The 27,519-nt window shown below is 36.3% G+C and overlaps 1 protein-coding gene across 1 annotated transcript in view; it reads left to right on the plus strand.

Moving 5' to 3' along the window:
• Nucleotides 1–27,519, plus strand: part of LOC140166590 (jouberin-like) — a 54,229-nt gene that overhangs the window by 16,187 nt on the left and 10,523 nt on the right. The window contains exons 9-24 of the mRNA XM_072190085.1: nt 981–1,083; nt 3,416–3,511; nt 4,291–4,389; nt 6,426–6,551; nt 8,419–8,483; nt 9,056–9,187; nt 10,682–10,736; nt 11,676–11,791; nt 13,044–13,212; nt 15,291–15,432; nt 16,501–16,648; nt 18,616–18,749; nt 19,653–19,793; nt 20,755–20,945; nt 21,677–21,697; nt 27,091–27,237. Coding sequence (XP_072046186.1) covers nt 981–1,083; nt 3,416–3,511; nt 4,291–4,389; nt 6,426–6,551; nt 8,419–8,483; nt 9,056–9,187; nt 10,682–10,736; nt 11,676–11,791; nt 13,044–13,212; nt 15,291–15,432; nt 16,501–16,648; nt 18,616–18,749; nt 19,653–19,793; nt 20,755–20,945; nt 21,677–21,697; nt 27,091–27,237 — 1,885 coding nt within the window. The remainder of the gene's footprint in view (nt 1–980; nt 1,084–3,415; nt 3,512–4,290; nt 4,390–6,425; nt 6,552–8,418; nt 8,484–9,055; nt 9,188–10,681; nt 10,737–11,675; nt 11,792–13,043; nt 13,213–15,290; nt 15,433–16,500; nt 16,649–18,615; nt 18,750–19,652; nt 19,794–20,754; nt 20,946–21,676; nt 21,698–27,090; nt 27,238–27,519) is intronic.

Below are 27,519 nucleotides of genomic sequence, written 5' to 3' on the forward strand. Positions count from 1 at the left end.
GTGGCAAATGCAGCAGCAAATTTGATGCAACATTTTTTTCACTGCAGAAATACAAAACATCAAGAACATGTTCGTTTTGTACAATTCCAAAGAACAATGAAGGTGTTAGACTCACATTTTTAGTGATGTTTCACCACTACACTAGTGGTTTCATCAGACTGGCAACCCTTAAGAGGGGGTTATATAAATTGAGAACATCAATGTTCCCTGGTGCCAGGTCATTCATTGATTTAAAAACAATAAGCATCAGTTTGTACACTATTCTATATCCTACCGCCAGCCAATGTAACTCACGTAAGGCGGGAATGATGTGAGATGAATTTTTTAGTCAAAGAAAGCAAGCACATGGAAGCATTATGGATGGGCTGGGGACGAGCATTCTGATCTTGAGGAAGACCCAGGCCCAGACAAGAAAAGGCCGCACCCCCACCCCCCAAATTTGAAAAAGTATACAAAAAATCCAAAAATTACAGAATTTGCGAACGTAACGAGCAAAAAAATATGGTTTTTTTTACGCTTTTTTGGACAAAAATGGTCCAAATTTTAGGAAGAAAGTCCACTTTTCACAAAATTGCCCCCCTCCCTTGGAAAAAAAGTCCATTTTTTTCAAAATCAGCACCCCCAAATGAAATCCTTCGTACGGGCCTGGGAAGACCAAACAAAAGTGAGTTTCCCATGTCTAGCCGGGAAATTATAAAACTGTTCACAACTTGTTCAGTGGCATGAAGATTTAAATAATGTTTGATTTTACCTATGTTTCTGATATGAAATGAAGCAGAACGCACAATACTATATAGCTAGAAATATGAGAATTAAGTGACAATGATGTCAAAAATAACACCTAGATCACAAGCAGATACCGAGTAATGTGGTTTGTGGTATGTTAACCTCATCAGGGTCATCGGACTCGATCTCTGGAAGCTCAAGTTTTCTTATGTAATAAACATTATGTAACAAGAAAGTATGAATCATTTTGACAGATCCATGATACCAAGCTGGGAAGAGCAGTTGTTATATAATGAAAGCTACCTCTACTTGACCAGGAAACAAGAATCCTACCCACAGATTATTATGTTCTTTGAAGTAAGTTTATCTGATTTAAAGCTAGATTTCAAGTTTAAATGTGTATGAACCATAGAAATTGAGCCAAATATATAATGTGCTGCATCTGAATAGAGGCCGTCAGCTTTTCATCATCTTGTGGATCTTTGATTTGTTCAGGTTTTGACAACCCTGGATAACTCAAAGAAAGCCTCGATTGAAGCTTACTCCCATTGGAGTCCATATGAACACAGGGACGGGTTGGGAACATGGGTTAACCCCCTACTCTTTTTGAAACTGACTGTGAGATACTTTGGTGATATGGAAGTAAAAAGCTTCCTGAGAGGCCTGTAGAAGAAAGAAACAGTTGCAAACATGAACATTTTGCTATTTGTGAAATTTTCCTGCATGTATATACATTTGTCATTGTATGTGTGCTTTACAACATGTCTAGAGGATGTTTAAAGACATTCCCACAACCCAATGGGGTTTCTGACCTTGTATGTCTGGCTTTTGTAAACATGTGGTACAGTTGATCATACCTTGCATTGGGATTGTGTGCAAATATCTGGTGTTTTCATCCTATTATTCAACATTCAAAACATCGAGACTTATGAATAAAATTAATGCAGTGGGACAGTATGAATGTTTCCTGTAAGAAAATCAAATATCAGTCATGAGTCTCAACTATTAGCTTGTTGGCTGCAGTTTTAAAATTACCATTTTGTGTGTGTGGCAATGGGGACTTTGCCTTTAAGATTAGGTTTTATTGATCAAATTTCCCAATCATAGTGCATTGTAGGAATGCCTTTAAGGTGGCTGTGTACTCTCAGACATGCATGTAGTAAAAGTGCAATAACTTTGTAATTATTCAGCATAAAACATATAAAAGTATACATTTTTATGAAGGCAAGACATCAATAAATCTTAATATAAATACAGATTTGGGGTAAAACAACAATTTTGAAGAAAATCACAAAAAGTGAGTTTTTGGCAATATTTGTTAGGTACATCATAACAAAAAAACACTCTTTCCAAAATATTTTATTTTGTTTTTAGCTCAATCTTGAGGCTCCATTCCAAAAACGGTTTTTTATTTTTTGATATTGGCCTTATTTTTTGAGATATTGACCATATAAGGCATCAAAATGAACTTTTTAAAATTCAAAAACGCCTATTTGCACAAAATGATGCCCAAAATCGGAAATAGACCAAAATATAAAAAAATGAGAAAACCGTTTCTTGAGTTGATCATGCTTTTTACGATGATCACATTTGCTTACCTATAGATGCTGTATTTATTGAGTTATCGTAGTACCTAAATCGTCATTTTACCGAGAAAATGAACATTGAAATAATGGCCGTTGAAGTTTAAAGTGGTCACATTTTGCACTTTCATCGAATCTCACAGGAGAATGCGACAGTTTCGTTTTTGAAACTTATATTACGTGAACATCGGGTAAATCCACAGCCCCTTGAGAAGTTTGAGCGAAATCCATTCATAACTTGATATTCAAATCGGGGGAAAGAACCTGAAACAACCCACATTTTATCCACTAACACGGAGCCATTTGACCACTAGGTTTTGTGAAATCAGTGCTTCCGTGGTGTTTCCATAAGATGCGCCGCAAGATGCAGATAAGCGTCAGCAGTATGCTTCGGCGCAGATTTGTGCGTTAACAAATTGCGCGACACTTAACGCGATGAGTTGTTGCGCGCGTGTACCTTGCTGGTACAACAAAGATTTTCTTTCCTTTTCAATTTCAAACACGAGTGGAATAGTGAAATAAAATCCTTAAAATATTGCAGTTGGAGTTTACAAATCTGGATTTTCATTCCTTGTATTTATAAAAAACATAACAAGGTACAAACATATCATAAAAACTCAATTTTGAGAAAGAAACAATGGCTAGAGTACACAGCCGCGTTAAGCCTCTGCAACATGTCTGCATATATGGGTGGGATAAACTCTTGAGATGAAATAGAGATTTGGAAGTCAACCAACTATAGTATTCAGCAAACTACTTCAGCGGTGTCTGTCTGCTATTTCAGTGTATCATGTAAAAGAACTAGGTCCATGTGATGCTACGTAGCTTGACCAGCGAATGAAATGCCAATGTGATGGTGACATGATTCAATTAGCCAATTAAAACCCCACTTCTGTGTTTATGCCATCAACAACACCAAATTGGCAGACCACTGACGAACCTTGGTGAAACAATAGTTGGTGAACAGGGGCTCCTAAACCCTGAACCATTTCTCTCTCTGACTGTATTGTGTTAGTAGAGAGCAATGTGCTTTGCCTACATTTGATGATAGACAGGGAAACTAAAGAAATATTTATAAATAACATTTATAATGATTTTTTTTTCAGTTATTAGATTTTGTAAGCATGTCCCATGCGAACACAAAGGCGATCAAAGCTGAGCGACAAGGAGGTTGGCATCGGATAGCATGGGCATTTCTTAGGGTAAGATTTAGAAAGAAATGTCAAAAATAAAATCATTTTGATTGTAATTTGTGATTTGATTTCTTGGCCCCAATGTTGTGTATTGTAGAAATATGTCTTCTTACTAGGAAGCCACAATTTCATCCTTGACCAGGATTTGAACTTGGGACCTCTGGGTATCTATCCAGCATTTGTTGTTAAATGGTTTATGGAATGATGTGAGGCCGTAGTGGTCAGCGACAACCTGTGAAGTGTGCTGAGGCTTGTGGATCAATGTCTAGGCGTTGTGCCTGTGCTATAAATCACAAATTTTTTAACCAAGGAATCAAGGAAACCAATGGCATGGAAGCATAATAGTAAACTATAAAGACTCAAATACAATAATCTAAATCATATTTGTCCCGCTCCTCTAGCGATAAGCATTAAAGTAATTTGAGCGATTTGATAAGAAAGTTTTCTTTTATTCTTTTGGCCAACTTGTCAGTGCTTATGCGCATACTCTCTTTTGTGCACGCTTGCCCTATTTGGGCTATATTTGAGTTTGCTCATGCACCATATTGTCAACCCCCATAGGCAATATGCCAGCCTTCCTTGATATGGATCTTATTAACACATGACGTGCTTCAGCCGATTCACTGAGCTCTTTTGTATTGTTTTATTCTGTCAACAGAGGGTGATGTTACTGACATTTTAGTGGTGAAAGGTTTATTCTTGGATCTTGTTTGGCAATGTGACTTGATTACAACAATCCTTGAGTACTAAGTACCTTGTAGTCACTCTGCTTTTGTATTCTCTTTCAGGTGACTGGTTCTAATGGTGCTCTTAACACAGAGAAGAAAGTCAGGCTGCAGTTATTTTACCCACCATTTGCATTCAAGGCAAAACCAAATCAACTAGATGTAAGTATTCCTGAGATAATAGACTCAACGTGTCCAAACTGTGTCATGTTTGTGTGTTACACATGGAGGGTAAAGTAAAGTACCTCTGGTAAAGTGCTGTGTTGCTTTATCTAACCATGATGTGTTCTTGTTTTGTTCTGCATGTATTGCATTGTGGTATTAACATGCCCTAATTGCACAACCTCTGATATGCTCAAGCTTAAGTTTCAGGCCGTTTCCAATGAATGCTGGAGCAAATTATTTGTCCACCGTGTGACAGTATGACAGATGAATCATAGCCATTCTGAGTCTAGAATCTTTGGATAAAAACTAATTGATTTAAATTGGGCTATTCTATTTAAAATCCATACAGCCCCTGTGGAAGATTTGGGAAGTATCTTCTGCAGGGGAATCGTGAATTTTAAAAGGAATGAACACATTAGGTAGCTCTATTTCACACACCCTCTGAGAAAGATTCAACCTGAATTTTCCACAGAATGTGGATGAGTTTCAAATGGAGCTGCCTAATGTGCTCATTCCATTTGAAATCCATACTCCCCTTTGGAAGATGTTTCCCAAATCTTCACAGGGGTAGTGTGAATTTATACCCCATTGTATGGAGGGCACTCACACTGCCGTACATCAACCACATTTTCGTTAAATAGTAAAGAAATTCAAGTTAAAATAATTTGTTCTGTGTTTGCATGCAAAGCTAATCCAAATAAGTCCAAAATAAATTGAATGTATTTGCTTACTATAATAATATTAGTTGAAGACTTCAAATATGTATTAGTCAAATTCTTAGATATGCTAAATTATTAACATAATGTACATATATATTTGACCTGATATCGCAAGTCTCTATTTCCATTGCATGTTGAAAAATGGTCACAACGTTGGTAACTTAACCTTTTGTTATAACTTTTAATAGCATTGAAATAGATTTTATGTTATCTTGTTGTTTTTGGCAATAGGTGTCATAAAGTAAGTCACATATTTCATAATATATATTCAAAATCCTACACTTATCGTTGAGTGGGAAAATGGAAAATTCTGGTTATGGAATGATATTTGTTTGTGGCTATTGATTCCTGCAAAAAAACTCACTATTTAATTAAATCTCTGCTCGAAACTGTATAATGTTACAGCATATATGGTATAGCAGACTTGTATGTTTCCTTCATGCTCATTGTTTTGGTAGAAGCTGAAATTATTATTCCTGCAATAGTCTTGTCTCCTCTGTGTATTATTATACCACCAGCAAATGACATTTACACAAGGGAGGTACTTGAGCTGGTTTATGATCATAATGATGAATTGTTCTGATCAAATATACTATTATACTTATCTGCTCAATCTTCCTTTATGGCTGTGTTGTTTGGATGATGTTATCAATGATCTGTTTCTGCATGGGTGGTTTCCCGGTTCACAGGAAAAAAAAGAATAGTCTCAAAATCCTTTAAATAATATCACTCTCTCTCTCCTCTCTCTGTATGACACAATATAGACTTAGATTATCCTTCACTCTGTGGTGTGACATATATTTAAGGCCAGAATCGCACATGTTTCTTCTCTTTTGAGCGTGATTTACATACAATAATTTCACAAGTATGCAACAGTGGAAAAGTAACAATTATGGTTAATGATCAATGGAAAAGAATAAACAAAAATGACACCATGAGCACTGGCAATTACTGACTGAAGTTAAAATTCCCTGATCTGCCTGCACACCGGCCAATCTACCTCTTTTCCAGATTTTTAATTAATTTTTTTCCGTCAGTTGAGAATCCTCGTTTTAAATGTTAAGTGATAATGCTATGCTAACAATTTGGCGGTAGGTACATGCCACCAATTATGCAATTGTAATACAATCATTCAAAATTAAGGGTAACCTGCTGTGTGATCAACCTGGTCTTACTTTCAAACAGTATAGTTTCTGCATGCTTACACTTGGGGACTTTTATTTACCAGCGTGGTGCTAAGTAAGGTGGCAGAAGGCCAAAGATAAAAAACATTTATTTTAACATTAACAATATTCTGTACCCATTATTTTGCAGGTATTCCAGTGGTGGTTGTCTCACCCAAGACAAGCATATCCATCTACTATGTATGTAACAATCAAACCAGTTAACCCACCACAAAATGTGGAGCCCTCCTTCAGATCACAGTTTGCTAATCAAGAGGTAAGACCCCTAGACAAGCATACCCATCTCTACTATGTATGTAACAATCAAACCAGTTAACCCACCACAAAATGTGGAGCCCTCCTTCAGATCACAGTTTGCTAATCAAGAGGTAAGACCCTAGACAAGCATACCCATCTCTACTATGTATGTAACAATCAAACCAGTTAACCCACCACAAAATGTGGAGCCCTCCTTCAGATCACAGTTTGCTAATCAAGAGGTAAGACCCCTAGACAAGCATACCCATCTCTACTATGTATGTAACAATCAAACCAGTTAACCCACCACAAAATGTGGAGCCATCCTTCAGATCACAGTTTGCTAATCAAGAGGTAAGACCCCTAGACAAGCATACCCATCTCTACTATGTATGTAACAATCAAACCAGTTAACCCACCACAAAATGTGGAGCCATCCTTCAGATCACAGTTTGCTAACCAAGAGGTAAGACTTGTTACAGGAAATTTCTGCGGCATGAACTTTGAAGTGTATATTTGAGGACACAGCGGCTCAGTGGTTACAGCCTTGGACTCATAATCTGAGAGGTTGCTTGACATGCGTGGGTTCGAGTCCCCGTCCCACCACAGTATTGCGCCCTTGGGCAAGGCGCTTTGCCTCGCTTGCCTCACCCCACCCAGGTCACGACGACCGATCTGGGAATCTTGTTCGCACTGCCCTCTATAGGCCTACAAGTAATTGAATAATTTTTCACTATGAACCATCAACAACTGCACCGTTAGTTATTGATTATTCCCCAATTCTGACCCATCTATTGTTAACCCGGTCATCCGTTATTTGTTTAACAATGAACTTTATTAAAAATCGATACAGCATCTCCTCGCTATATCTACAGTGCATAGGCGCACATGCATCGTGGCATTTTAATATCAAGACATTAGCGTGATCATTTCTTGCATGATTTATATATTATATTAATTTTTTTCACTTAAAAAAGCATCAAATCATGGAATATAATTTTTGCTTCTTTTACTATATAAAACATACACATTCCTTCCTTAAGAATCACGCAAGCAACGAACAAGCAGACATGTTTTTAATGTTTTAATGTCAAAATTCAGTGCATAATACGGCCCACAAATATCGTTGAAATTCACTACTTTCATTTCATTTCCGACCAAATGTGTTTCTAGTTTTAATGAGCACGACAGTCAGTGTTTATGGTATTGAAATAAAAAGTTTGGATTATTATTGGTATAAATCTAAATTTCTTGTTTGAAAACAGTCAAAATTTCCATTTTTTGTGTAAAAAATATGCCATATATAAAACATCGTATCTCGCTTATTTTTAGGTCGATTTAACTCGGGTTTTTGCAATTAATTTATATGACTGTAAAATAAAATTTAGAAACACAAACTGGCCTGGTAGTCTCATACCTAGACAGAACAACCTGTATTTTGTATCAATCCCAAGCGGGATGGCGTCACCACGAGGAACTAAATGATGCGACTATTCGGCAAACTAGCCGGTTGCATGATGGGTAATTTCTGGTTCGGTGAACATGAACAAGACTGCACAGTGTCAACGGCGATCGGCCCTCGTGAGGTGCAATGGGAAGCTGTTAGGGGTAGTCACAGTCGTTGTACTGATGAACCCTGTTCCATTTGTAGGCTGCAGAATGACAGCGGAATAAATGTAAAGCGCTTTGAGGCTGTTTATGGTATAAAGCGCTATAAAAATATCTACATTTATTTTATTTATTTATTTAAAGCAGGTCGGAGGGAGCATGACCTGGAAATAATGATAATATTGGGTAAACGGTAAACATATCACTCTTTGTTTGTGTGAGTGTCCTGATATTTCCTGTGTTTCATCTCATATTTTCTTATTATCATTTTTCTATAGGAACAAGGTAAAATGACATACAAGGAGCTTCATAGCACCATTAATTGGGGAAGGACAGACAGAAGGTAAGAATACTAAGAACCTGATTTAAGGTTAGCAACTATTTTAAACTGTTGCAATTGGTAGTTCGCAGCATCTTGTGAATGGTAGTGAGCTTTGGCAAAAACTGTATTGATCATTTCATAGTGTGTAGAAGAATTCAAATATCACAGATATACTTTTGTAGGTCCTGTGGTTCTTGAGTTATGTTCTAAAGAGAGCTGAAACAACAACACTTTTGTAAAGTGTACATAACTCATTAACAACAATAAATCAAGCAAGTTTTCAAAGTATATGATTTGTAGAATAAACATTTGCAAAACATCAAAGTGTTATTTTTCAATAATATATTAATTTAGATAATAAAAATCAATATATGATATATTTGGCTGCTTTGAGCAACAATACCTAGTCTACCCTTAAGATCACAGTTCATTTGTTACATTTTATTGTCACGCTTCTTTGAAAGCTCAGTTTGTAAAAGTGCTTGTCTAACTTAAAATAATGCTTTATTTTAGCGTACGAACAAACTTTTGCATTATAATGCTATTTTCATTCATGCTATTAATGTTTTTAAAACTGTTGGTTTCCTTGTTAGGGAGAAGAAAGCTGCACCAACCAACTGGTCCCGTTTACCTGGACAGATGTGTAGAATACCAAATAAACAACTCCATCAACTAGCTGGGGATAAAAAGGGTTGCTATGTGCTGAAATTCTCTCACAATGGAAGGTAAGGCAGCTGTTTGGTCAACTATAGGGCTATTCCAGTTAAAATCCATACTACCCCTGTGTCAGATTTAGCTAAAGTCTTTCACAGAGGGAGAACAAGTTTTGAATAGAAGAGACAATTAGGTAACTTCCATTTGAAATACTCACTCCAGTTGTAGAAGATAATGTAAAAGCCATTATACAGGGAGAGTATGGGTTTCAAAATGATTAACTCTAACCAATTGCATTTGAAAAACATACTCCCCCTGTGGAAGATATTTCCAAAGTCTTCCACACAGGTAGCGTGGATTTCAACTTGAATAGCCCATAGTGTCCGAAATAGGAAAAAATGGAGGTTGTCCTGAGGAAAATCTAACAAAAGATTCTGCTTGTCCTTAAAATATTTCAGTCGTCCCAATAATGTTTGAAATTTGTAGTGCAATATATGAAATTTGTTTGATGTTTTTAGCTGTGGAAAACGTGTACTAGCTTCCAAAAAGGTTAACTCAGTGAAATAGTTAATCAAAAAATTAACTGAATATGCTGAACAAGCGGACATCACAGCATACAGTGTGCTAGTGGTGAGATGATTATCTGTCATGATGATGCAGAAGACATTTAAACATAACCAAGTCCAGTTTAAAAAAATTATTAATCATAATTTTGGACGTAAAATATCTGGTTGTCCATTGGACAAGTACATAGCTCATTATGGTTGTCCTCAGTGATTTTTGAACAAGAAACAAGAGGATAAGTGCTTATCGTTTCCAGCTAATCCTCCATCTCTGAAGCCCTGTGCATACTTTATACTTTAATACCTTTGTTTTTCTGAAGCATCAATCAAATCCATTGATAATTCACTTTTGTAAAATCAATATCGCTTTACCGAGTTTAAAGTTTTCAATCTCAGTGTCATATGACACAGCCAATCACATCCTTCAGTGGGTCTATTTTTTTAAACAAATTCAATTGAATTATCTCAATAATCAACTTACAAGAATGAGTTAATTGAAAGCAATAAAAATGGACAAGTGAATGTCATAAAAATATACTTTTTCATATGTCATTATGTAAGTGCATAAACTTGGTGAGTTGCATTGCTTCCTTTTCATTCAATTACAAAAAGTGACAAGCGATATCGCTTTTATCTGCTGCATTAAAACTGATTGATAATTGATTTTCAAAAAGACCCATAACAATCACCATGATCACTGTAAAATTGTTTTCTAGTAGCTTACATTTGTGATATGATCAAGCAAAATGAGTCGAATGGCGGGATTACTAATTCAAAGGTATAGCGAATAATAGTATTCGACTTCTTTTTATTTTATTGTATTGAGCAACACTTAAAAGGCCATATCTCTGGAACCGTAAGTCTAATAAGGCTGTGAAAATGGTTCATGCTATGAAATTGAAAACTGAATTTTGATTCTGCTCGACATCAGAAGCATTTATCTTGGTTGTAACACATTTGTCTTAACAATATAATAATAATCTTTATTTTTGTTCACTTCAGGAGCCTTGCCTGTGGTTGCAAGGACAGGGATGGATATCCAGTCATAGTGTATGATGTAAGTTTATAGAAAATGCAGATATATAATAAACCCTATTTGTGACCATCCATCTCAAACCGCTCGTAAAGTCCGCAAATTGAATTGCGAGTTACAGTCCAAAATGTGCATAAAGCTGGTATTCATAATGTACCTAATAATTGTCCTACAAGTTTCTCATTTCAGTCCAGTCATATACCAATCTTTAATCCTATTGTTGAGGAGGATAATAAGCTTATACTTATAGTAAATAGCTTTAGTCTTTGTTTGCTTTGGCTAAATCCTGTTCAAGTGGTGGGTTAACCAACAATTAACAATGAGAGGACATTCCTGAACCTCGTTGACTTGGGGATGATTTGAAGTGACCGCCAATTATGACCATTTGATATTTAATACCAGCAATGTAGAAAAGAGATATATTGTAGCACCAAAATAATGTACCTTTTTACTGAAGGAGCAAAGTTTAACAAGCCATAACTCCACTTCTGGATATCATTTGAAGTCAAATGATATATCATTGTAAAGCCTATGATATATATTTTCTAAACATGGAAGAAAACAAAATTGACCAGGGGCCGACTTTACGAGCGTTTCGATGTGGATGGTCACATTTGTGATCACCTCCCTCAGTACATGTTAGCATACCTAATTGGGGATATACGAAACTGGTATGCACATGCTGCATATTTTTACGGTCTTTCACGTAAACGCGAAGACAGGCAACACAAGGCACAGGATGCTGGTATGATTTGTTAGACATGCACGATTGAACATTCGGCCTCACGAATACAGGGACTAGAATAATAATGCTGTGTCATGGCCATTTTGTTTCCGAAGAAGTTCAGATTGCAAAGAAGTGAAAAGAAAGAAGCCCATAGGTATTTTATTGTTACATTAAGTTATTAGTAAATATTTATATGTCCATGACTCTTTCTTTTATTTGTATTTATTGGTTAACAGATCCCATCTGGTAGATTAAAATGTCAGTTCCCTGGGCATTATAGTCTCTTCTACGACATATGCTGGTCACCGACAGATAGTGAAATCCTCACAGCATCCAGTGATGGTACAGCCAGGTAAGAAAGAGACTGTTTTGTGGAAATAATTCTAATTTGAATAAAGTTATCCATCAACGTAAAGTGAACACTATATTGTTTTTGTTGACACATTTTTAGTGAACCACTAACTTTCGCCAAGGTGGTGGGTGTTGTGATGATCCAGATGCTGACTGGCCTGAAGTTATATCACTTATAGACGTGATGTTAGACCTACAGCTAACTTAAAGCAGTATATCATAAATGTAACCAAGAGTGTAAACATCATCCTCTCCCGATCCAGCTTGATTCTCTTGTCCAATTTGCTAACTTATCAATAATAAAAAGAGAGTACACCAACTGGCAAAGTCCACCATCATTGGTTAATGAGGGCCAAGTGTTCCATGAAGTGTAACAGAAGATACTGCTATGCCCACTCTATTTATATTAAGGAGTTTTTGATTTCCACATGGATGGTTCTGAGACAGTAAAACACTAAACGTTGTCGTCGCCGATTTTGTAATGTGTCGTCGTCCTCATTCTGCAGCACGTGAAGAGTCTGATAACCGTCGTGGTTACGACGACAACGTTCGGTGTTTGACCATTGCACAACCATCTGCCGTGTAAATCAAAAACTCCCTATTGTATATGTAAAGGCATGCAACGCAGTGTGAAAATTGTTAGACACAGGCATTAAAATGATTGCCCCTCATGTATATGCAAGAGTTGTCATTACATACGAAGCACAGGGACTTTGCCTGTTGGAGCACACGGTTGTTTGATGTATATAGAATTGGCTTCATTATTAAGAAAATGCAAACTATAGATGGCGCTTATTTATCATAAATCATAATTTTAATTTGCAAGGGGTAGGTAATCAATACTGCCATTTAAACAGGTGGAATAGGTGAAACAAGCAACAAAGAAATTTTGTAAACATATTTCATCAAAAAATAAATGGAATTATTATTATTAAAAGCCTGAAAGAGTAATTTCCAGTATCTAAATAGCGCCACCAATCTTGTCATAAATAGATACATTTTTATATCCGAAAAAGCTTTTAAAAATGCTGTAAAAGTGAATAATGTTGTAAATAAGGGGAAATTAAAGTTGAAAATGACTCAAATACATCTGTATACATTAATATTGACCGCTTTAGGCTGTTTAAGCCTAAAAATTGGGTTGTACATGATGTTTTGTTTAAAAAACTAATAAATGACCACATCAAACAACCGTGAGCACTGTTTGTACCTAATTCTATGCATCTTATTTTCTCATTTTTTTGTCCTTGTAGAATTTGGGATATAGAAACCCCTGACAGTTCAGCCTCCCGTGTATTCCCACATCCAGCCTTTGTGTACGCAGCACGATATCATCCTCAAGCCGATCACTTAGTTGTGACGGGAGGGTATGATCATGTTATCAGAGTGTGGAGTAAGAACACTAATAGACAGAATGGAGAGGTAAGTGAGCTATGAAATCCATATACCCCCCTATAGAAGACATGACCTTAATCTTCCACACAGGGAGTGTGAATTTCAAATGGGGTTACCTGAATGGGTGACTCCATTTAAAATCTACACCCCCTGCATTGCATATTAAGGTTGTGTCTTCCATAGGGGTGTATGGATTTCAAATTTATGTCTTCCATAGGGGAGTATATGGATTTAAAATGTAACAGCCCAATTTGCTTAAAAAGTTACCTTTTTCAGAGTCTTGGTTAGCAGCGACGTAGCTTGCGACACCATCACGGCGTCTTCATTCAGCGTAGTGTTTACAATCCTCCGGTCACATGACCACCCGATGGGTGGTCAAGTGTCAGCAGATCATTGTAGATGGCGGCAGGTCGATCCGCATCCCTGTTGAGTGTAGGTTTAAGTGTCTTTATCTCTATGGCTTCCCTGATCTTTCTGTTCCAGAACCGATCCTCCCTGCCGATGACTTCCACGTCGTCCATGCTGATGTCGTGTTTGTGATCAGCTTTGTGGTCACCGACTGCTGTTCGGGGTGGTGGTTCTAGTATGTTCTTTGAACCGGTGCCAAGATTTCTACTTGTCTCGCCAACATAAGTGTTCTCACATTCGGGCAGCTGATTCTGTAAATTACACCACATTTGTTGGTGTTAGGGTCTTGTCCTTCGGGTGTACTAAAAGGATCTGATGGTATTGACCGGTTTGTGATAAGCGTTGACCCCGTGGTCACGGAAAATGTAGGATAACTTCTCAGAAAGTCCTTTGATGTATGGCAAGGGGACGTTGATTTTACGCTCATACTGTCCAGTTGTTTCCTTGCGATCTTTCTTTTTCTTTGGTTTTGGGGTTTTGAACATCCAAGACTTGTAGCCGTTTGCCTTAAGTGCAGTTTTAACGTGGCTTGTTTCCTGTTGTTTGTCCTCGTCTGTGGTGACCAACTTATCCACTCTATCCATCAGCGTTCTGACCACCGACCTTTTATGCTCCAGATGGTGGTTCGAGTCAAAGTTCAAATATTGGTCGGTATGCGTTGGTTTGCGGTATATGGTGACTTTGGTGCTACCGTCATCCTCAACGTGGATACAAGTGTCTAGGAAGGGGAGTTTACCCTCTTGTTCAGGTTCGTTGGTGAAATTAATGTTCTTGTCGAGACTATTGATGTGCGTTGTAATGTGGCCATAAACAACAATACAGACTTTGGATCTGTCAAGGACTTAATTAAGCAACCTGCAAGGAGCTGAAAGCATCAAGTATGTGAGAGTGATAATCTGTGTCAAGATAGAGACCAACCATGCCTTTAACATGGTTGGGGAGAGATCAGATTTAAAACATTTGGAATTCTCTCTTTGGCACATCTAGTTCAATACAACATACTATGTAAGATTTAGATTTGACCATTCAGGATTTGAGACACTAAGGGCAGTTCTCTCGAAGCGTGTGTAGTGGTCAGGCTTCCTAAACCTTATCAGTCCTATATACCAATGCTTACAGTTCCACATTGTACATCACCTAGAAAGTTAAGTCGATAAATGGATAAACTTTAGTAGTGCTAGCCTGCTGGTTTAGGAAGCCTAGCCTGACCATTAGCCAAGCTTTGAGAAATCGAACCTAAGGAGTTCCCCAGATTATTTATAATATGAATATGACCTGTTGATTAGAAATCAACTTGTTCAGGGGTCCATTTCACTAAACTTTACGAAACTTCGTATGTCTCGAAATAATTTTTAACTGACGACAAGTCGTAAATTACATTTCACTAAACTTACTTACGAACGGTATCCTTTGTAAGTAATAGGGATTTACTACAGGGACCTTTCATAAAGTTATGTCAGTTACTTTACGAACACTTGCTTGAGTTATGAAGGATTAAAACTTTAGTGAAATGGACCCTGGGTTATATAATGCTTCATCATCAAGTCTTATGCTGGACATGAGGTTGTGAAATGTTATTATTAAAGAGCACTACTCTTTGGGCAGCATCACCATTTTTCCCTCTCTATACATACATTGTTCATAGTAGGTATAACCTACTCTTATTTACTTTCTTTGTGTGTTTACATGTGTTTCAGCTTTTACAAGAGCTATCTGGTCACCATGGTTTCATCAACTCGTTGTGTTTTACTAAAGATGGATTAAACATGTACTCCGCTGATAGTCAAGGTGCTGTTATTGTGTGGAAAACTAACATCTCCAGTAGCGCTGCTACTTCAGGTATGTGGAAATGTGTCCATGAATATATTCAACCCTCTGTTTGTTTTCACTGGTTTAAGGGAGGGAAGCATGACCTGTCGGTGTTTGCTCTCAAATATTGAGACAAAAAAAGGAGGCACACAAGGAGTTTTATATGTTCTATAAAGGAGATCCCTAGATTTGATGGGGGTGTTGTTTGCACCCAGTGTGTATGATTTTTCTCAAGAAAGGGGTAAAGCCTAAAATTGTCATTAGCTATTTTTGAAATTAAACATTTGGCATAAAACAAGGGAAGCAGCAGTGTTGTCAAAGTTGAATCCCTATTCAAATACATGAAGCTAATTTCTCTCAGATTCATGTAAAATGTCTTATTTTGTCTCTAACACACTAGCTTGTGGTCTTGAAAAATATGTTTACAGGTTTGTAATTAAAGCAATTTTTGAAATTAACCAATGAAAAAAGTAAGAAAATTAAAACCTTAAAAAATGTCCTGATGTACGGTATTAGTTATTTCATCCTAATTACATACATAGCCAAAATTGTCACAGGATGCTTAACTGATGATACCAAAACTGTGATATATAATATCTGTGAGTGTACCTCCTACATTTGGAAAGAAATAGTATAAATTGGTGAACAGATATGATGAAATTGCTTATCTTTTGTGTGACAATTCCAAAAATTGTACTTACAGCTTGAATTTTTGCCATTCAGGCTGATGGCTTGGAAGTGATCTGGTGCACTGTATTTCCCACTCCTTGGAATCAAAGTTGTTTTTAGCAGTGGATCATATGCATGACTAAGTAGTAAGAGAAAATGTGCCTCAAATGACCGATGCCCTCTCAATCAGTCCCAGTGCTCTTCAATCAGTACTGGAGTCCCTCATTCAGATGACTCATGCTACACCACTGAACTGCAGTAAAAATTTTCTCTGAAGATGTGAAAATTTGCGAAAGAATTTACCAGGTGTCAATTGATTGTCTATGATACTATGCATGCTACTGCTAAGTCTTGTCAATATTGTAAAACAAATGATTGTATTCGTTTAAGTAATTGTTATATCATACCATGTAGACCGTATCATTCCAGGTTCAAATCAGGAGTGGAGGATAGTACAAGTACACCAAGAGAAGGAACTGGAAGGAACAGTGATAAACTGTATCAGGATCCATCCCAGCGGAAGACGACTACTCATACACGGGAGAGACAATCACCTACGCATGATGGAACTTAGACTGTAAGAATACAAAAAGAAATAATAGAATTCATGGGTAGGGGAAGGATGTGCCTTTACTAAAAGGTAAAGGAGTTGAACTTGCATTTTGTACAGGAATGAGTGCCCATCTCTCTTTCATTATCGATTAGGCCAGACTCCACCATGAAATGTTGCTGTGGGGGGATCGCCACACCTCCTCCACAGTGAGTTGGTTACCTTCCCATCCTATAAGAATGCCCGTACCTATTTACATGTATACACCTGGAGAGGAGTAATCAAAATAAAGTGCCTTACTCAACGTCACAGCATGATGACATTGCCGGCTCGAACCTGCAACCTTCCGATAATGAGTCGGAACATGTTCCGCTCTGCCACCATGCTCTCTTAAGGGATCTAGAATGAGCGTTTATTGCGTTTCGACAGTATTTTTTGAGGGACATGAGAGCACCTCAGACCTATCGAATTGCATTCTGAATACGAAGCATGTCTTTCTGATATCAAATAATTTTCATTTTTGAAAATCACAATATAATACAAATTTTATGACAAATTATAAAAATTTAATATTTTTCAAATTTTGATATATAACAGTCCTCGAAGTAAATTATATAAATCTAATGATATATTTTAAAGTGTATGTAGCTGGGAGGAAAAGCCGACGGTCAATTGAAAATTTTGACCTTTCATATTGAAGATATGGATTTTTTCCCAAAAGACCTTTTTTTTTTTTTTTTTGGTGTTTTGGGAAAAAAAAAATCCATATCTTCAATACGAAAGGTCAAAATTTTCAATTGATCATCGGCTTTTCATCCCACCTACATACACTTTAAGTATAAATCATCAGATTTGTAAAGTTTACTTTGAGTACTGTTAAATATCAAAAATATCAATTTTTAATGATTTGCCATAAAATGTGTATTAAATTGCGAATTTCAAAAAATCAAAATTATTTCATATCAGAAGGACATTCTTCGTATTCGGAATGCAATTCGATATGTCTGATGTGCTCTGATGTCCCAAAATAAATACTGTCCAAACGTTCATACCCCAGCCCTTAACTAATGTGATGACAAGATTACTAATGTGATGATAAGATCTTAAAATTATCCCAGCAAGTAGGATTGCATGGACAAAACATTTGCATGATTATTATTATTATTATTTATTCTTTCTTTATTGAGGGTAATACTGCTTCAGTGACAAACACTGCTTTTCAAGCAGGCCCTCATTGTACATGTTATAGCAACAAAATATATTACGATACACAATATTTACAAAAAAGCATACAGTATAATGTATTTACAATATGTACTAGTATTACAAATAAGTATAATGGTATCATCAACTACAAGATAATTATAAATACCATGATTCAAAATACAGAAATACAATAATTATATTATACAAAAATCAAGCAAGCAAATGAATAAAATGTAGATAAAGACAGGTTTAAATTTCTTTAATTTTTGACTGAAATTGGCCTAAAGTCATATTTTCCATCTGAGCTCTTACTGTCGGTGGCAAAGAATTCCATGCATAGGCTGCCCATGCATAGACTGCCCTAACGTGAAAAGTATGTTGGTACTGATGTATGATACATCTATGCTATAATTTAGATAGACAGGAGTTTGGAATAGGTGTTCTTACAACACTTAATTCAAATTAATTTTAGGGAAAAGTACAGAAAATAAATTAATTTTTCACTTATACTTACATTTAAGACAGTTCATCTGTTGATTTTCTTTAGCCATTTCTTTCATCAGCCACGCCTATGAAACAAGCGTTTGATCGTGTTTTTTAACCCAATGATGTTTTAATGTGCAATAATGCATAATGATCAGTTTTACCTTAGCCATGATTTACTCCTAGAAAGCTCATGAATGTTGTTTTAAATTAGAATTTCCTGCCTCTTACTGTGTATAATTTAATATAATATTGTTTTGACCTTGTTTAAATCAATCATGACATGTGTTTTTATCTATTTATAGGCATACCATAATGCAACGTTATGTAGGTGCTTTGAATTTCAAGGAACAAATCCGTAGTGGGATGACAGGGTGCGGGTCATTTGTGTTCTCTGGAAGTGAAGATTATCAAGCCTATGTGTGGAATGCAGACACGGGTAGGTACATCCAGCGTACGCATACAATCTCTTTCGTCTTGTCTTGCATAATCATGTGAAAACATTTTTGGCATACAAGATTTGATACAGATAAAGACTAGGTGCACACCATCAGCACTTTACATATTCGTTTATATATTGCACGGTTCCGCCATATGCGAGGAGAGCCTCGAACTGGCAATAGACATGAAAGGAAGTATTGCGTAACTTTACACAATGTTATATGACTGGTTCAATCAAGGGTTCAATTCCCATTCATGCATGCTGCCAGATCAAGGCTCTCCTCGCATATGGCGGAACCGTGCAATGGGTGAATACACCTGCACATAGTCAGTAGATAGCATGGACGAAAGAGATAACAGCGTTCTATCGCATATACGCGATGGCACACAACGCTGGCGTGATTGTTAGACACGACACAATCGAACAATCAGCCCTCATGAATATGCAAGATTTCACAGTATACAATGCACAGGGACTTTGACTGTGCATACATGGTCTGTAGTAGTCTGTGACCAAAGAGTGCAGATTGGTTGCCGCAACATCATGTGATATTACACGTTTATCTACTGCGTTCATGTTCATTCACATAGAGCTGTGTAGTGATTGATGCCAGTTGTGTATGTGCATAATGTGGGTGGAGTGTTTTTGGTGACATTTGCTTTGTAAGGTTTTTGGTGAACATAAGTGGAACTGTTTTGGTTGGTGTAACTTCATTTACAATGTAATGTGACATCAAATAACAAAACGCAGGGTAACTCATGATTGTAAGAATGCATAAGAAACTAAAATAAGTTACTCTTTTCTGATATGCACTATTAACTGATTGTGAACTCCCATATAAACCATATACGATGGAAAACTTTCCTGAAATGGGTTCATATTTCTTCCTACCCAATGTAGGTGACCTGGTAGCTACATATCAAGACCTTGGTTACAAGCACCCAGTGTGTGATGTTGACTATCATCCCTATGATCACATGGTAGCATTCTGCTCTAGAGGAGAAGGACAACCAGTATTGATTTATACATATGATTCCAAAGGTGAGTTCTATATACATTTGTTTCTTGCTACTTTCACTGTGTTCTTTCTTAAAATGTCACACATTCCCTGTTTCACTTTGTCTGTCTTTGTTTCTTTGTCTTCTGTTTGTCTCCTTCTGTTTCACTCTGTCTTTGTACTGTCTGTCCTCTATCTCTTTTTCTCTGCCTCTCCATATTGTGTGTAGACTCTTTCTCTCCACATGTTGCTGTCTCATCCCCTCTGCCTCTCTCTATATTCATTATATCTGTCTCTACCAAAGAAATGGAAGCATTTTATGTGTTGTAAAAGGAGTCCATCATGGCCTTCATAATTTAAATGTTAGACTGCTCAAGGTTGGTGTACATGTGTTAAGGGATCCCACACTCACTTCAGAGAGGGGGAGTATGCCAGTCTGTTATAATAATGACCTCCATGCTATAATATACAAATGTGACATGATGAAGGGGAATGAGTCACATGTCGACCCTGGTCGAAAATGAGTTTTACATATGTTTCTAAAGAGGACATTTAGAGTTTTCATAAACTGAAAACCCCAAGTAAATACGACCCGGTACAGAACAATCCATCTTTCACTTTGTGATAATATATTCACCATTACAAGAATTTAAGACAGTTACTATTTGTGGGGCAGAAATTTGTACAATTTCTTGAGAAACAAGTGATAGGCATTTTTTCATTACCTGTTTCGTACATGAGAATAAAAATCCTGTGATTTTTTTTTTTACTATTTTTATAACAAAAATAAATTGTCACTAACTATGTTGGAAAATGCAAGCAAGTATAATTGCATCAACTTGCAAGAAAAAAGAACACGTCTGAAAGCACTGTGTGTACTACGCGGAGTGCGCACCTGTGCAATTATACAATATTCATGCATACCTCTATTTTTACTCTGATTGGTTCTCACTATCTAGGAGTGTATGAACACTCATTCATAAATTGTATAACTTGTCATTTTAGTTGCCCAGTTAGAGCTAGTCATGAGGCAGCAGTTTGTGTCCTCCCAGGATGCTAATGCAACAGTAAACCAAACATCCAGTGCAAAGAGTCTAGCAACACTGATAGCTACCAAGAGAACATTAACAGATGAGATGCAATCTACCAATGTGGAACGGATGGAGAGGGTCAAAGCTAAACTCTCATCAGTTATGGTAAGGTCAAAACTTAAGTCCTTAGCGGTGTCTTTAAAATTGTATATTATGTTCATGGTTTGATTTTTGTGTCTGTTTTTCATAAAACAGTTTGCTTGGTTTGAAATTAGAATTTTGTATCTCTAAAATTTAGTGAGAGATATGGAATGATCTTGAATATTGGTCTATTCCAATTGAAATCCATGGAGGGTACATAACCTTAATCTTGCACACAGAGGGTGTAGATTTCTAATTGAGTTAACCATTATGGTAACTCCATTTTAAATTCACACTCCATGTGTGGAAGATTAAGGTCATGTCTTCTATAGGTGGAGTATGGATTTCAATTGAAATAGCCCATTATTTTGAAGCACTGTCAAGGATCTATATCGGTATCAACGTTGAAATCATTGGAAACTTAAGATGGTCTGAGCCATCAATCAAGGAAAAAATTAAGTTTGTAGATCAATGACACTGAACATGTTTTCAGATAATTTTTTTAATTTATGAATACTCAGATCTTATTTGTGTGTCCTAGTTAGGGCCCTTACCTAAATACTAGCCTACAGCCTTCCCCAGGTTTGTTGGGAAATCCCTCATTCAGTGGCTGCAGTAAGCTACAGCTTGGCTGGGGAAGGCTACGCACTGGTAAATAGCTATGGGCCCTTAGCATGATAGTTTTTATTTCAGTGTTAAAGCATTACCAGTGAAAACTGATTTTAAAATTTAAAAATGCTATTTTTCCTCAACAGGCATTTACAAATCCAGTACAGGTATTTACATGCATGCCATTATTGCTATATAGATATCATAGTGTTATTATAGCATTTCTATTATAGCATTACTATTATAGCATTTCTATCATAACATAGACCAGGGGTTTTCAATTATATTTGCTTATGGGCCATAGAGGTCCAAACTCATTTCAAAGCTTAAGGGCCACTTATTGAGAACCCTTGACATAGACTGACATATATTGCATGCTATATGTGTGACGCAATCTGATCTAACCAGGCCGATGGAGGCAATTGTGACATTTAGGTCATTGTCAACTTGCCCTGTAACTAAGCCTTACTGTAAAGTATATTTTGCAGCATTAAAATTGTGTGTTTTGGCGAGAATACAGGTTTCTGCGACATGAAAGTTTCACAAATTTGTACATTTCATTAGAAGTCTGTGGGAAGAAAAATATTCCTGCACAATAAAATTTTGCGAAATCAACTGCACTCGCAAAGTTCATGAAATTTATGTGTGTGAGCTCAAGCATACTGGGTTGCATAGATACCACCTTAATGATGCCAATTTTCTTCTGTATTGTGTTGTTCTTTGTTCCCTTATTTTTGCTTGGTTCTAATATTGCTGCCTTTGGTTTGGTCAATCAGATTTTGTCACATTTCAAAGTGAACACATGATATGCATCAAGTATACCTTGTTTATAAATCTTGAAGTTGAAGCCCAAACTTAAACAATGAGGATGTTTTTGCAAAAGAATTACTCTGAAGAATATCTTGTGTTCATGACAACTAATTACAGATTTTGTTTTCTGCTATTGGGAAGCATCTTTCTTAGCAGTATCTTACCATTCTTAACCCCAAAGGCACTACTGGCTGAATTATTGGCCTCTTAAGAACTATATTGATTGGTTACAAAGAGGGGTGTATCATGAATTGAGCCAATCAGACATACTGTAAGAATTTTCAATAGGACTTAAGTGGATTAAGGGGTTCTACACCCCTGTCCAATTTTGTGCCTATTTTTGCATTTTTCTCAAAAATTATAGCACATTGGTGACAACTAAGATATGTATATTATAGGGGCAAGGACTACAACTACTGCACTGGAAATTTTATTTCGGCACAGACAGCAGTTGTGGAGTTGCAGTCAAAAATGAGGGGAAACCAGTATTTGATCAATAAATCAATAACTACTTGCCTTGAGTTGCTGAATTTTTAGAGCAATACTTATCTTAATTGTCACCAATGCGCTATAATTTTTGAGAAAAATGCAAAAATAGGCACAAAGTTGGACAGGGGTGTAGAACCCCCTTAAGCTCAAAACTGTTTAGAGATCTAAAAGCTTTATTTTGATTGGTTACTCAGATGATTCTTTCATGTAATGAACCAATCAGGAGCTCTGTAAGAAAGGCAGTAGTGCCCATGGGGTCAGCCAATTTCTAGCAGATTACTTTGCATGTCAATCATATCACTTATCATTTACACTTATGCAATATGATTATGTAGGAAATAATTTCTACTTTTGTGCATAACTAGTGTTTTAAATCGACAAAGAATTAATATTTCTAAAATTTTGTGACATCCAAATTTGAGATTTTGGTGAAACAAAAGAGCATGGTACATACCAAATTTACTCCAAAGTGTAAACAAAATTTATGTGATGTGGAAGATGATGTAATCTTATCTAATTTAATTACTAAATTATGCTAATTTATGCTAATTTCCATGGGATACTTTTCAATCAAATATTGTCCGAAGTGATATATGCAGAAGGAATTTAATTTCAGACGTTTGTGAAAAGCAGAACAAAATTTATTTCAAAAAGTGTTGGGGAACATATGTTGTGGACCCTATACACCTATCCGACTTCGCCATTACTGCGGTGTCCCCGATGTAAAACTGCGGTGTCCCGAGGTCGGGGGTTCCACCCATTATTTATTGTGTGCTATACAGAATTGTAACCGGAATTGTACACAACAGTGATATTCATACACAATCATGAGTATTGACTTACGAATTAAATCTCCCGCTCTGGTACATCTGTGTTTCCGTCGATAGAGGGCCAAATACAGTAAACGCTTCTCGGATTGGTGTATATGTCATTACCAAACTGGAATTGGAAACAAAGCAAACACACAAAGTTTAATGTGACACAAAGCAGCATTAATCACAACGAAAACAGTTCTTTGGTAATTTTAAGTTCATATATTACACATTCAATAAGCATGTTTATATCATCACATGCACTTAAAAACTGTTGCCTGCTGTGCTTCATTTCAAATTGCATGTTTACCATTTAACCTGCATGGAAATTACCATCTTGCATAGCTTGCATGAAATCAACATGGTGTGACATTGGTAGATGCTTATCATATACAGCCAGCACAATAAATAAGGTAGTAGTTATGAATTTCAGACCATGTCACATATATGGTCGAATCCAACGAAAAGTGTACACGGCATGTTCAGGGCCATAACTTAAAAGTATTGATCAATTGGCATTCGTTTTTGTATTGTGTTTATTCGCCTTGATCATACGCTTCGCGCCATATATAATAAGACCCCCTTCTGTGAAAAACTTAGACACAGATACCCCAAAACATGCTATTTTTACCCATTTTTTCAAAATATTTCTTAAAGTATTTTTTAAAACATCTAAATCAGTTATGAAGAGAAGTCATTGGACTGAATCTAAATTGATTTCCTGAAAGGAGTGTATTCAGAGATTGCCTGTTCAATTTTTCACATATTTGTACATAATTATGAATTTTTTGTGGTAATTTTTTGAGTGGTATTTTTTTACATTACCTACGAATACAATTTTTCATAGCACTAGATATATCTTTAAAAAATGGAAATCACTTATAAATGCGCAATTGATACAAGCTTTGATATGTCCAATACTGAAATGCATTGCATTCAGACATCTTTATTATTGTGTTTAGCTGCCAGAAATACTAAATGGCACAAAGGTAGGTTTGGTAAAAAATATGCATTACCTCCGAATACATGTTAAAAGCTGTGTCATTTCCACAAACTGAGAGAATAGTAAACAATAGTTAAGCAATAGGTGCAGGCTAATACACTCTTTATTTCTACCAAGTTTCAATAGCCTGCGCTTAAATATTTCTGAGATGTTAACAATAAAAGCAAGTAGTCTTAGGTAAATTTAGGTAACCGAATGTTACCTACGAATACAAGTTGACATCATGACAGTATTGTGAAACACCGCCATTCATGCCAATGCCCATTTTGGTACATAACGAAGGCCTGTATGTTTGCTATCAAATCATATGTCAATGAAAGTTGCGAATTCACATACATGCCCACCATGCAAAACTGAATACGGCTTAATTGTTGAAAAATATGTACCGAAATAGACGACGGTCTGCTCATTTGAAAGAAAAATCAGATTCAAAGAAGATTAGAAGGGGATAAATACTTGGATTTGTCAACTGTCATGTGTGCTTCATTTTAAATGTTTACCCACCTTCTGGTTTCTGAGTAATTTGTGTCCAAATTGATTTATTCGAAGGTAACTTTTGACGCTTTTCGCTAAGGTTACCTACGAATACTATGGAAAAAACGACTGTTCTCATTGTCTCATGATCTAGACAACACAGTGATGGACCCTGGTATAAAGCTAATTGTAGTTGCCCTCAAACAAAAGGCCACAAGACGTAACTGACTCCAAGATGGACTTCACAAGTCTGCAATAACGGTTTTAAGCGATTTGTGTGCAATTAGCAAATTAAAGTCACTTTAGTGCCTTTGTTTCTTACTTCAATCCTCTTTCAACCGATGTGAACCGACATTATTAATACATGATAGGGTCTTAAGTATCAATAAACGCACATAAAGAAAATAATACATTCAAAGTGCTTTATAAAATGAAGTTTTGATTGCGATATCCACCAAAAGTCTAATTCTTACCTACAAATACTGAAATGTTACTTACGAATACAGCATAATACATGACATGTGTAATGAAGTGTCCCTACCAATGGAAATTAATTGTCAAAAACTTTAAGCGGTACCCCAGGACACTATTATTACCCACATACGGATTCATTCAACAATTATTATTATGTAACATTGCTGATTAACTACTTGTATATCAAAATGAAGTAGTCAAAATCTTGCTAAAAGCATCACAATTTTTTTTGATCTAAGATAATAGCATTTATTCATTTGGACGCACCATCTGAAAGAGATCTAAAACTACCATTTTATTAATTCATTACCATAATAGCAAAATTTAAACCTCTAAACTCAATATAGATATTGTTAAATCGCTCATGTTACCTACGAATACCGGGTTTCTTCACCTTTTCATTGTATAAAGCGTTATGTGTATGCGTATAATTCCTAATATTCTTGAAAACATATATCCTACTCGTTCTTATACAATGTGTAAATTGATTCATACTCATTTGATAAATAAAATACAGAAACTGACCTAAACTTCATTTTCAAAAATAAACTAGCATAAATTGACTAAGATCATATTGATCGCGTTATAAAAATAAAAACAAATATTTTCTGGTTGAGCTAGCATTTTCCTGACACCATGTGGTCTACATTACACGAAAAAAGCGTTAATGGGAATATTCCATTTGTTTTAGGTTGATTAGTATTGCGATAGTGAAAGCATACTAGTGGTATTCGTAGGTAACATTGGGTTTTGACATCACATTTACTATCACACGTCCTGGATTTATTTTTCAAGATTAGTAATGGCACTTTTGGTTCCTATAAGGCCAATATGTCATCAATCAATGGGCAAAAGGAAAAAATTGTGGAGACATTTTTATTTCGGACTTTTATTTTTGGCCCGTGGACACGTTTGGTTGGATTCGACCATATATAGGCATGCAAACTCATACAACCTGATTCATGTTAGGTACAGACCTGAGACTTTTCCTCTTTTTCATGTTTTAGCTGATTTCCTCTTCTTTTATTCCTGAAAATTACGTATTATTTGTTATTTTCAGCCCAATTTGAGTTCTTTTATAGCATGATTTTGCACTATTTTCCTTCTCTTTTAAAAAGCATTTTCCTCTTTTCACAAATGGTGAGTTTCAGGTCTGTTGGCACTTAAAATTGTCAAAACTTAAAATACTCCCTTTTGGTAGTGTGAACACTTTGGAATCATGGGATTACAAAAATCATAATTTGGAATGTCTGTTTTACTTTAAATATCATGATTATAAAACTGTCAAACTACATATAGAATAAGCAAGTAGTCAAAATCTTACAAAAAGAGCTCTATAGCTATAACTCATTGTAGTCATACTTATATTTGAAGCATATTTCTTTCTGACCCTCCTATTTTGACATGCTCTTTTACTACTAACAAAGATTTATTACCCAATTAACTAATTTATCCCTGGTGTTCATGGTGATATGCTATCTTTCATCCTTTCTCTTAGACCACACCGCAAACTCCTCAACGGAATCAAAGGAATACCCTTACACCTGGGGGCTACACCCTGACACCCGGGGGTACCACCCCTATGCAACCAACCATGAGTACATGGGGGTCCACTTTTGATTCCACACGGTTTATGACACAGCAGGTAGGGTGCTTTTGTGTGTGTGAGTGTTTTGTGTGTGTGGTGGAGTGCCACCCCCGATTCCATAAGGTTTATGACACAGCAGGGGGGGTGCTTTAGTGTGTGTGAGTGTTTTGTGTGTGGGGGTGCATTTCTAAATACCTGCAAATGAGGACCTACATATCGTTATGAATTCGGCAGAGTGACGAATCGAGAATTTTGAGTAAATTGACTTTTTGTATGCTTATGATTATGTTTCAGGTTGTCTTTTATTTCCACCAAAAATTAATGGTAAATCTTACTCCT

The sequence above is a fragment of the Amphiura filiformis genome, chromosome 12, assembly GCF_039555335.1.
Source record: "Amphiura filiformis chromosome 12, Afil_fr2py, whole genome shotgun sequence".
Classification (NCBI taxonomy): domain Eukaryota; kingdom Metazoa; phylum Echinodermata; class Ophiuroidea; order Amphilepidida; family Amphiuridae; genus Amphiura; species Amphiura filiformis.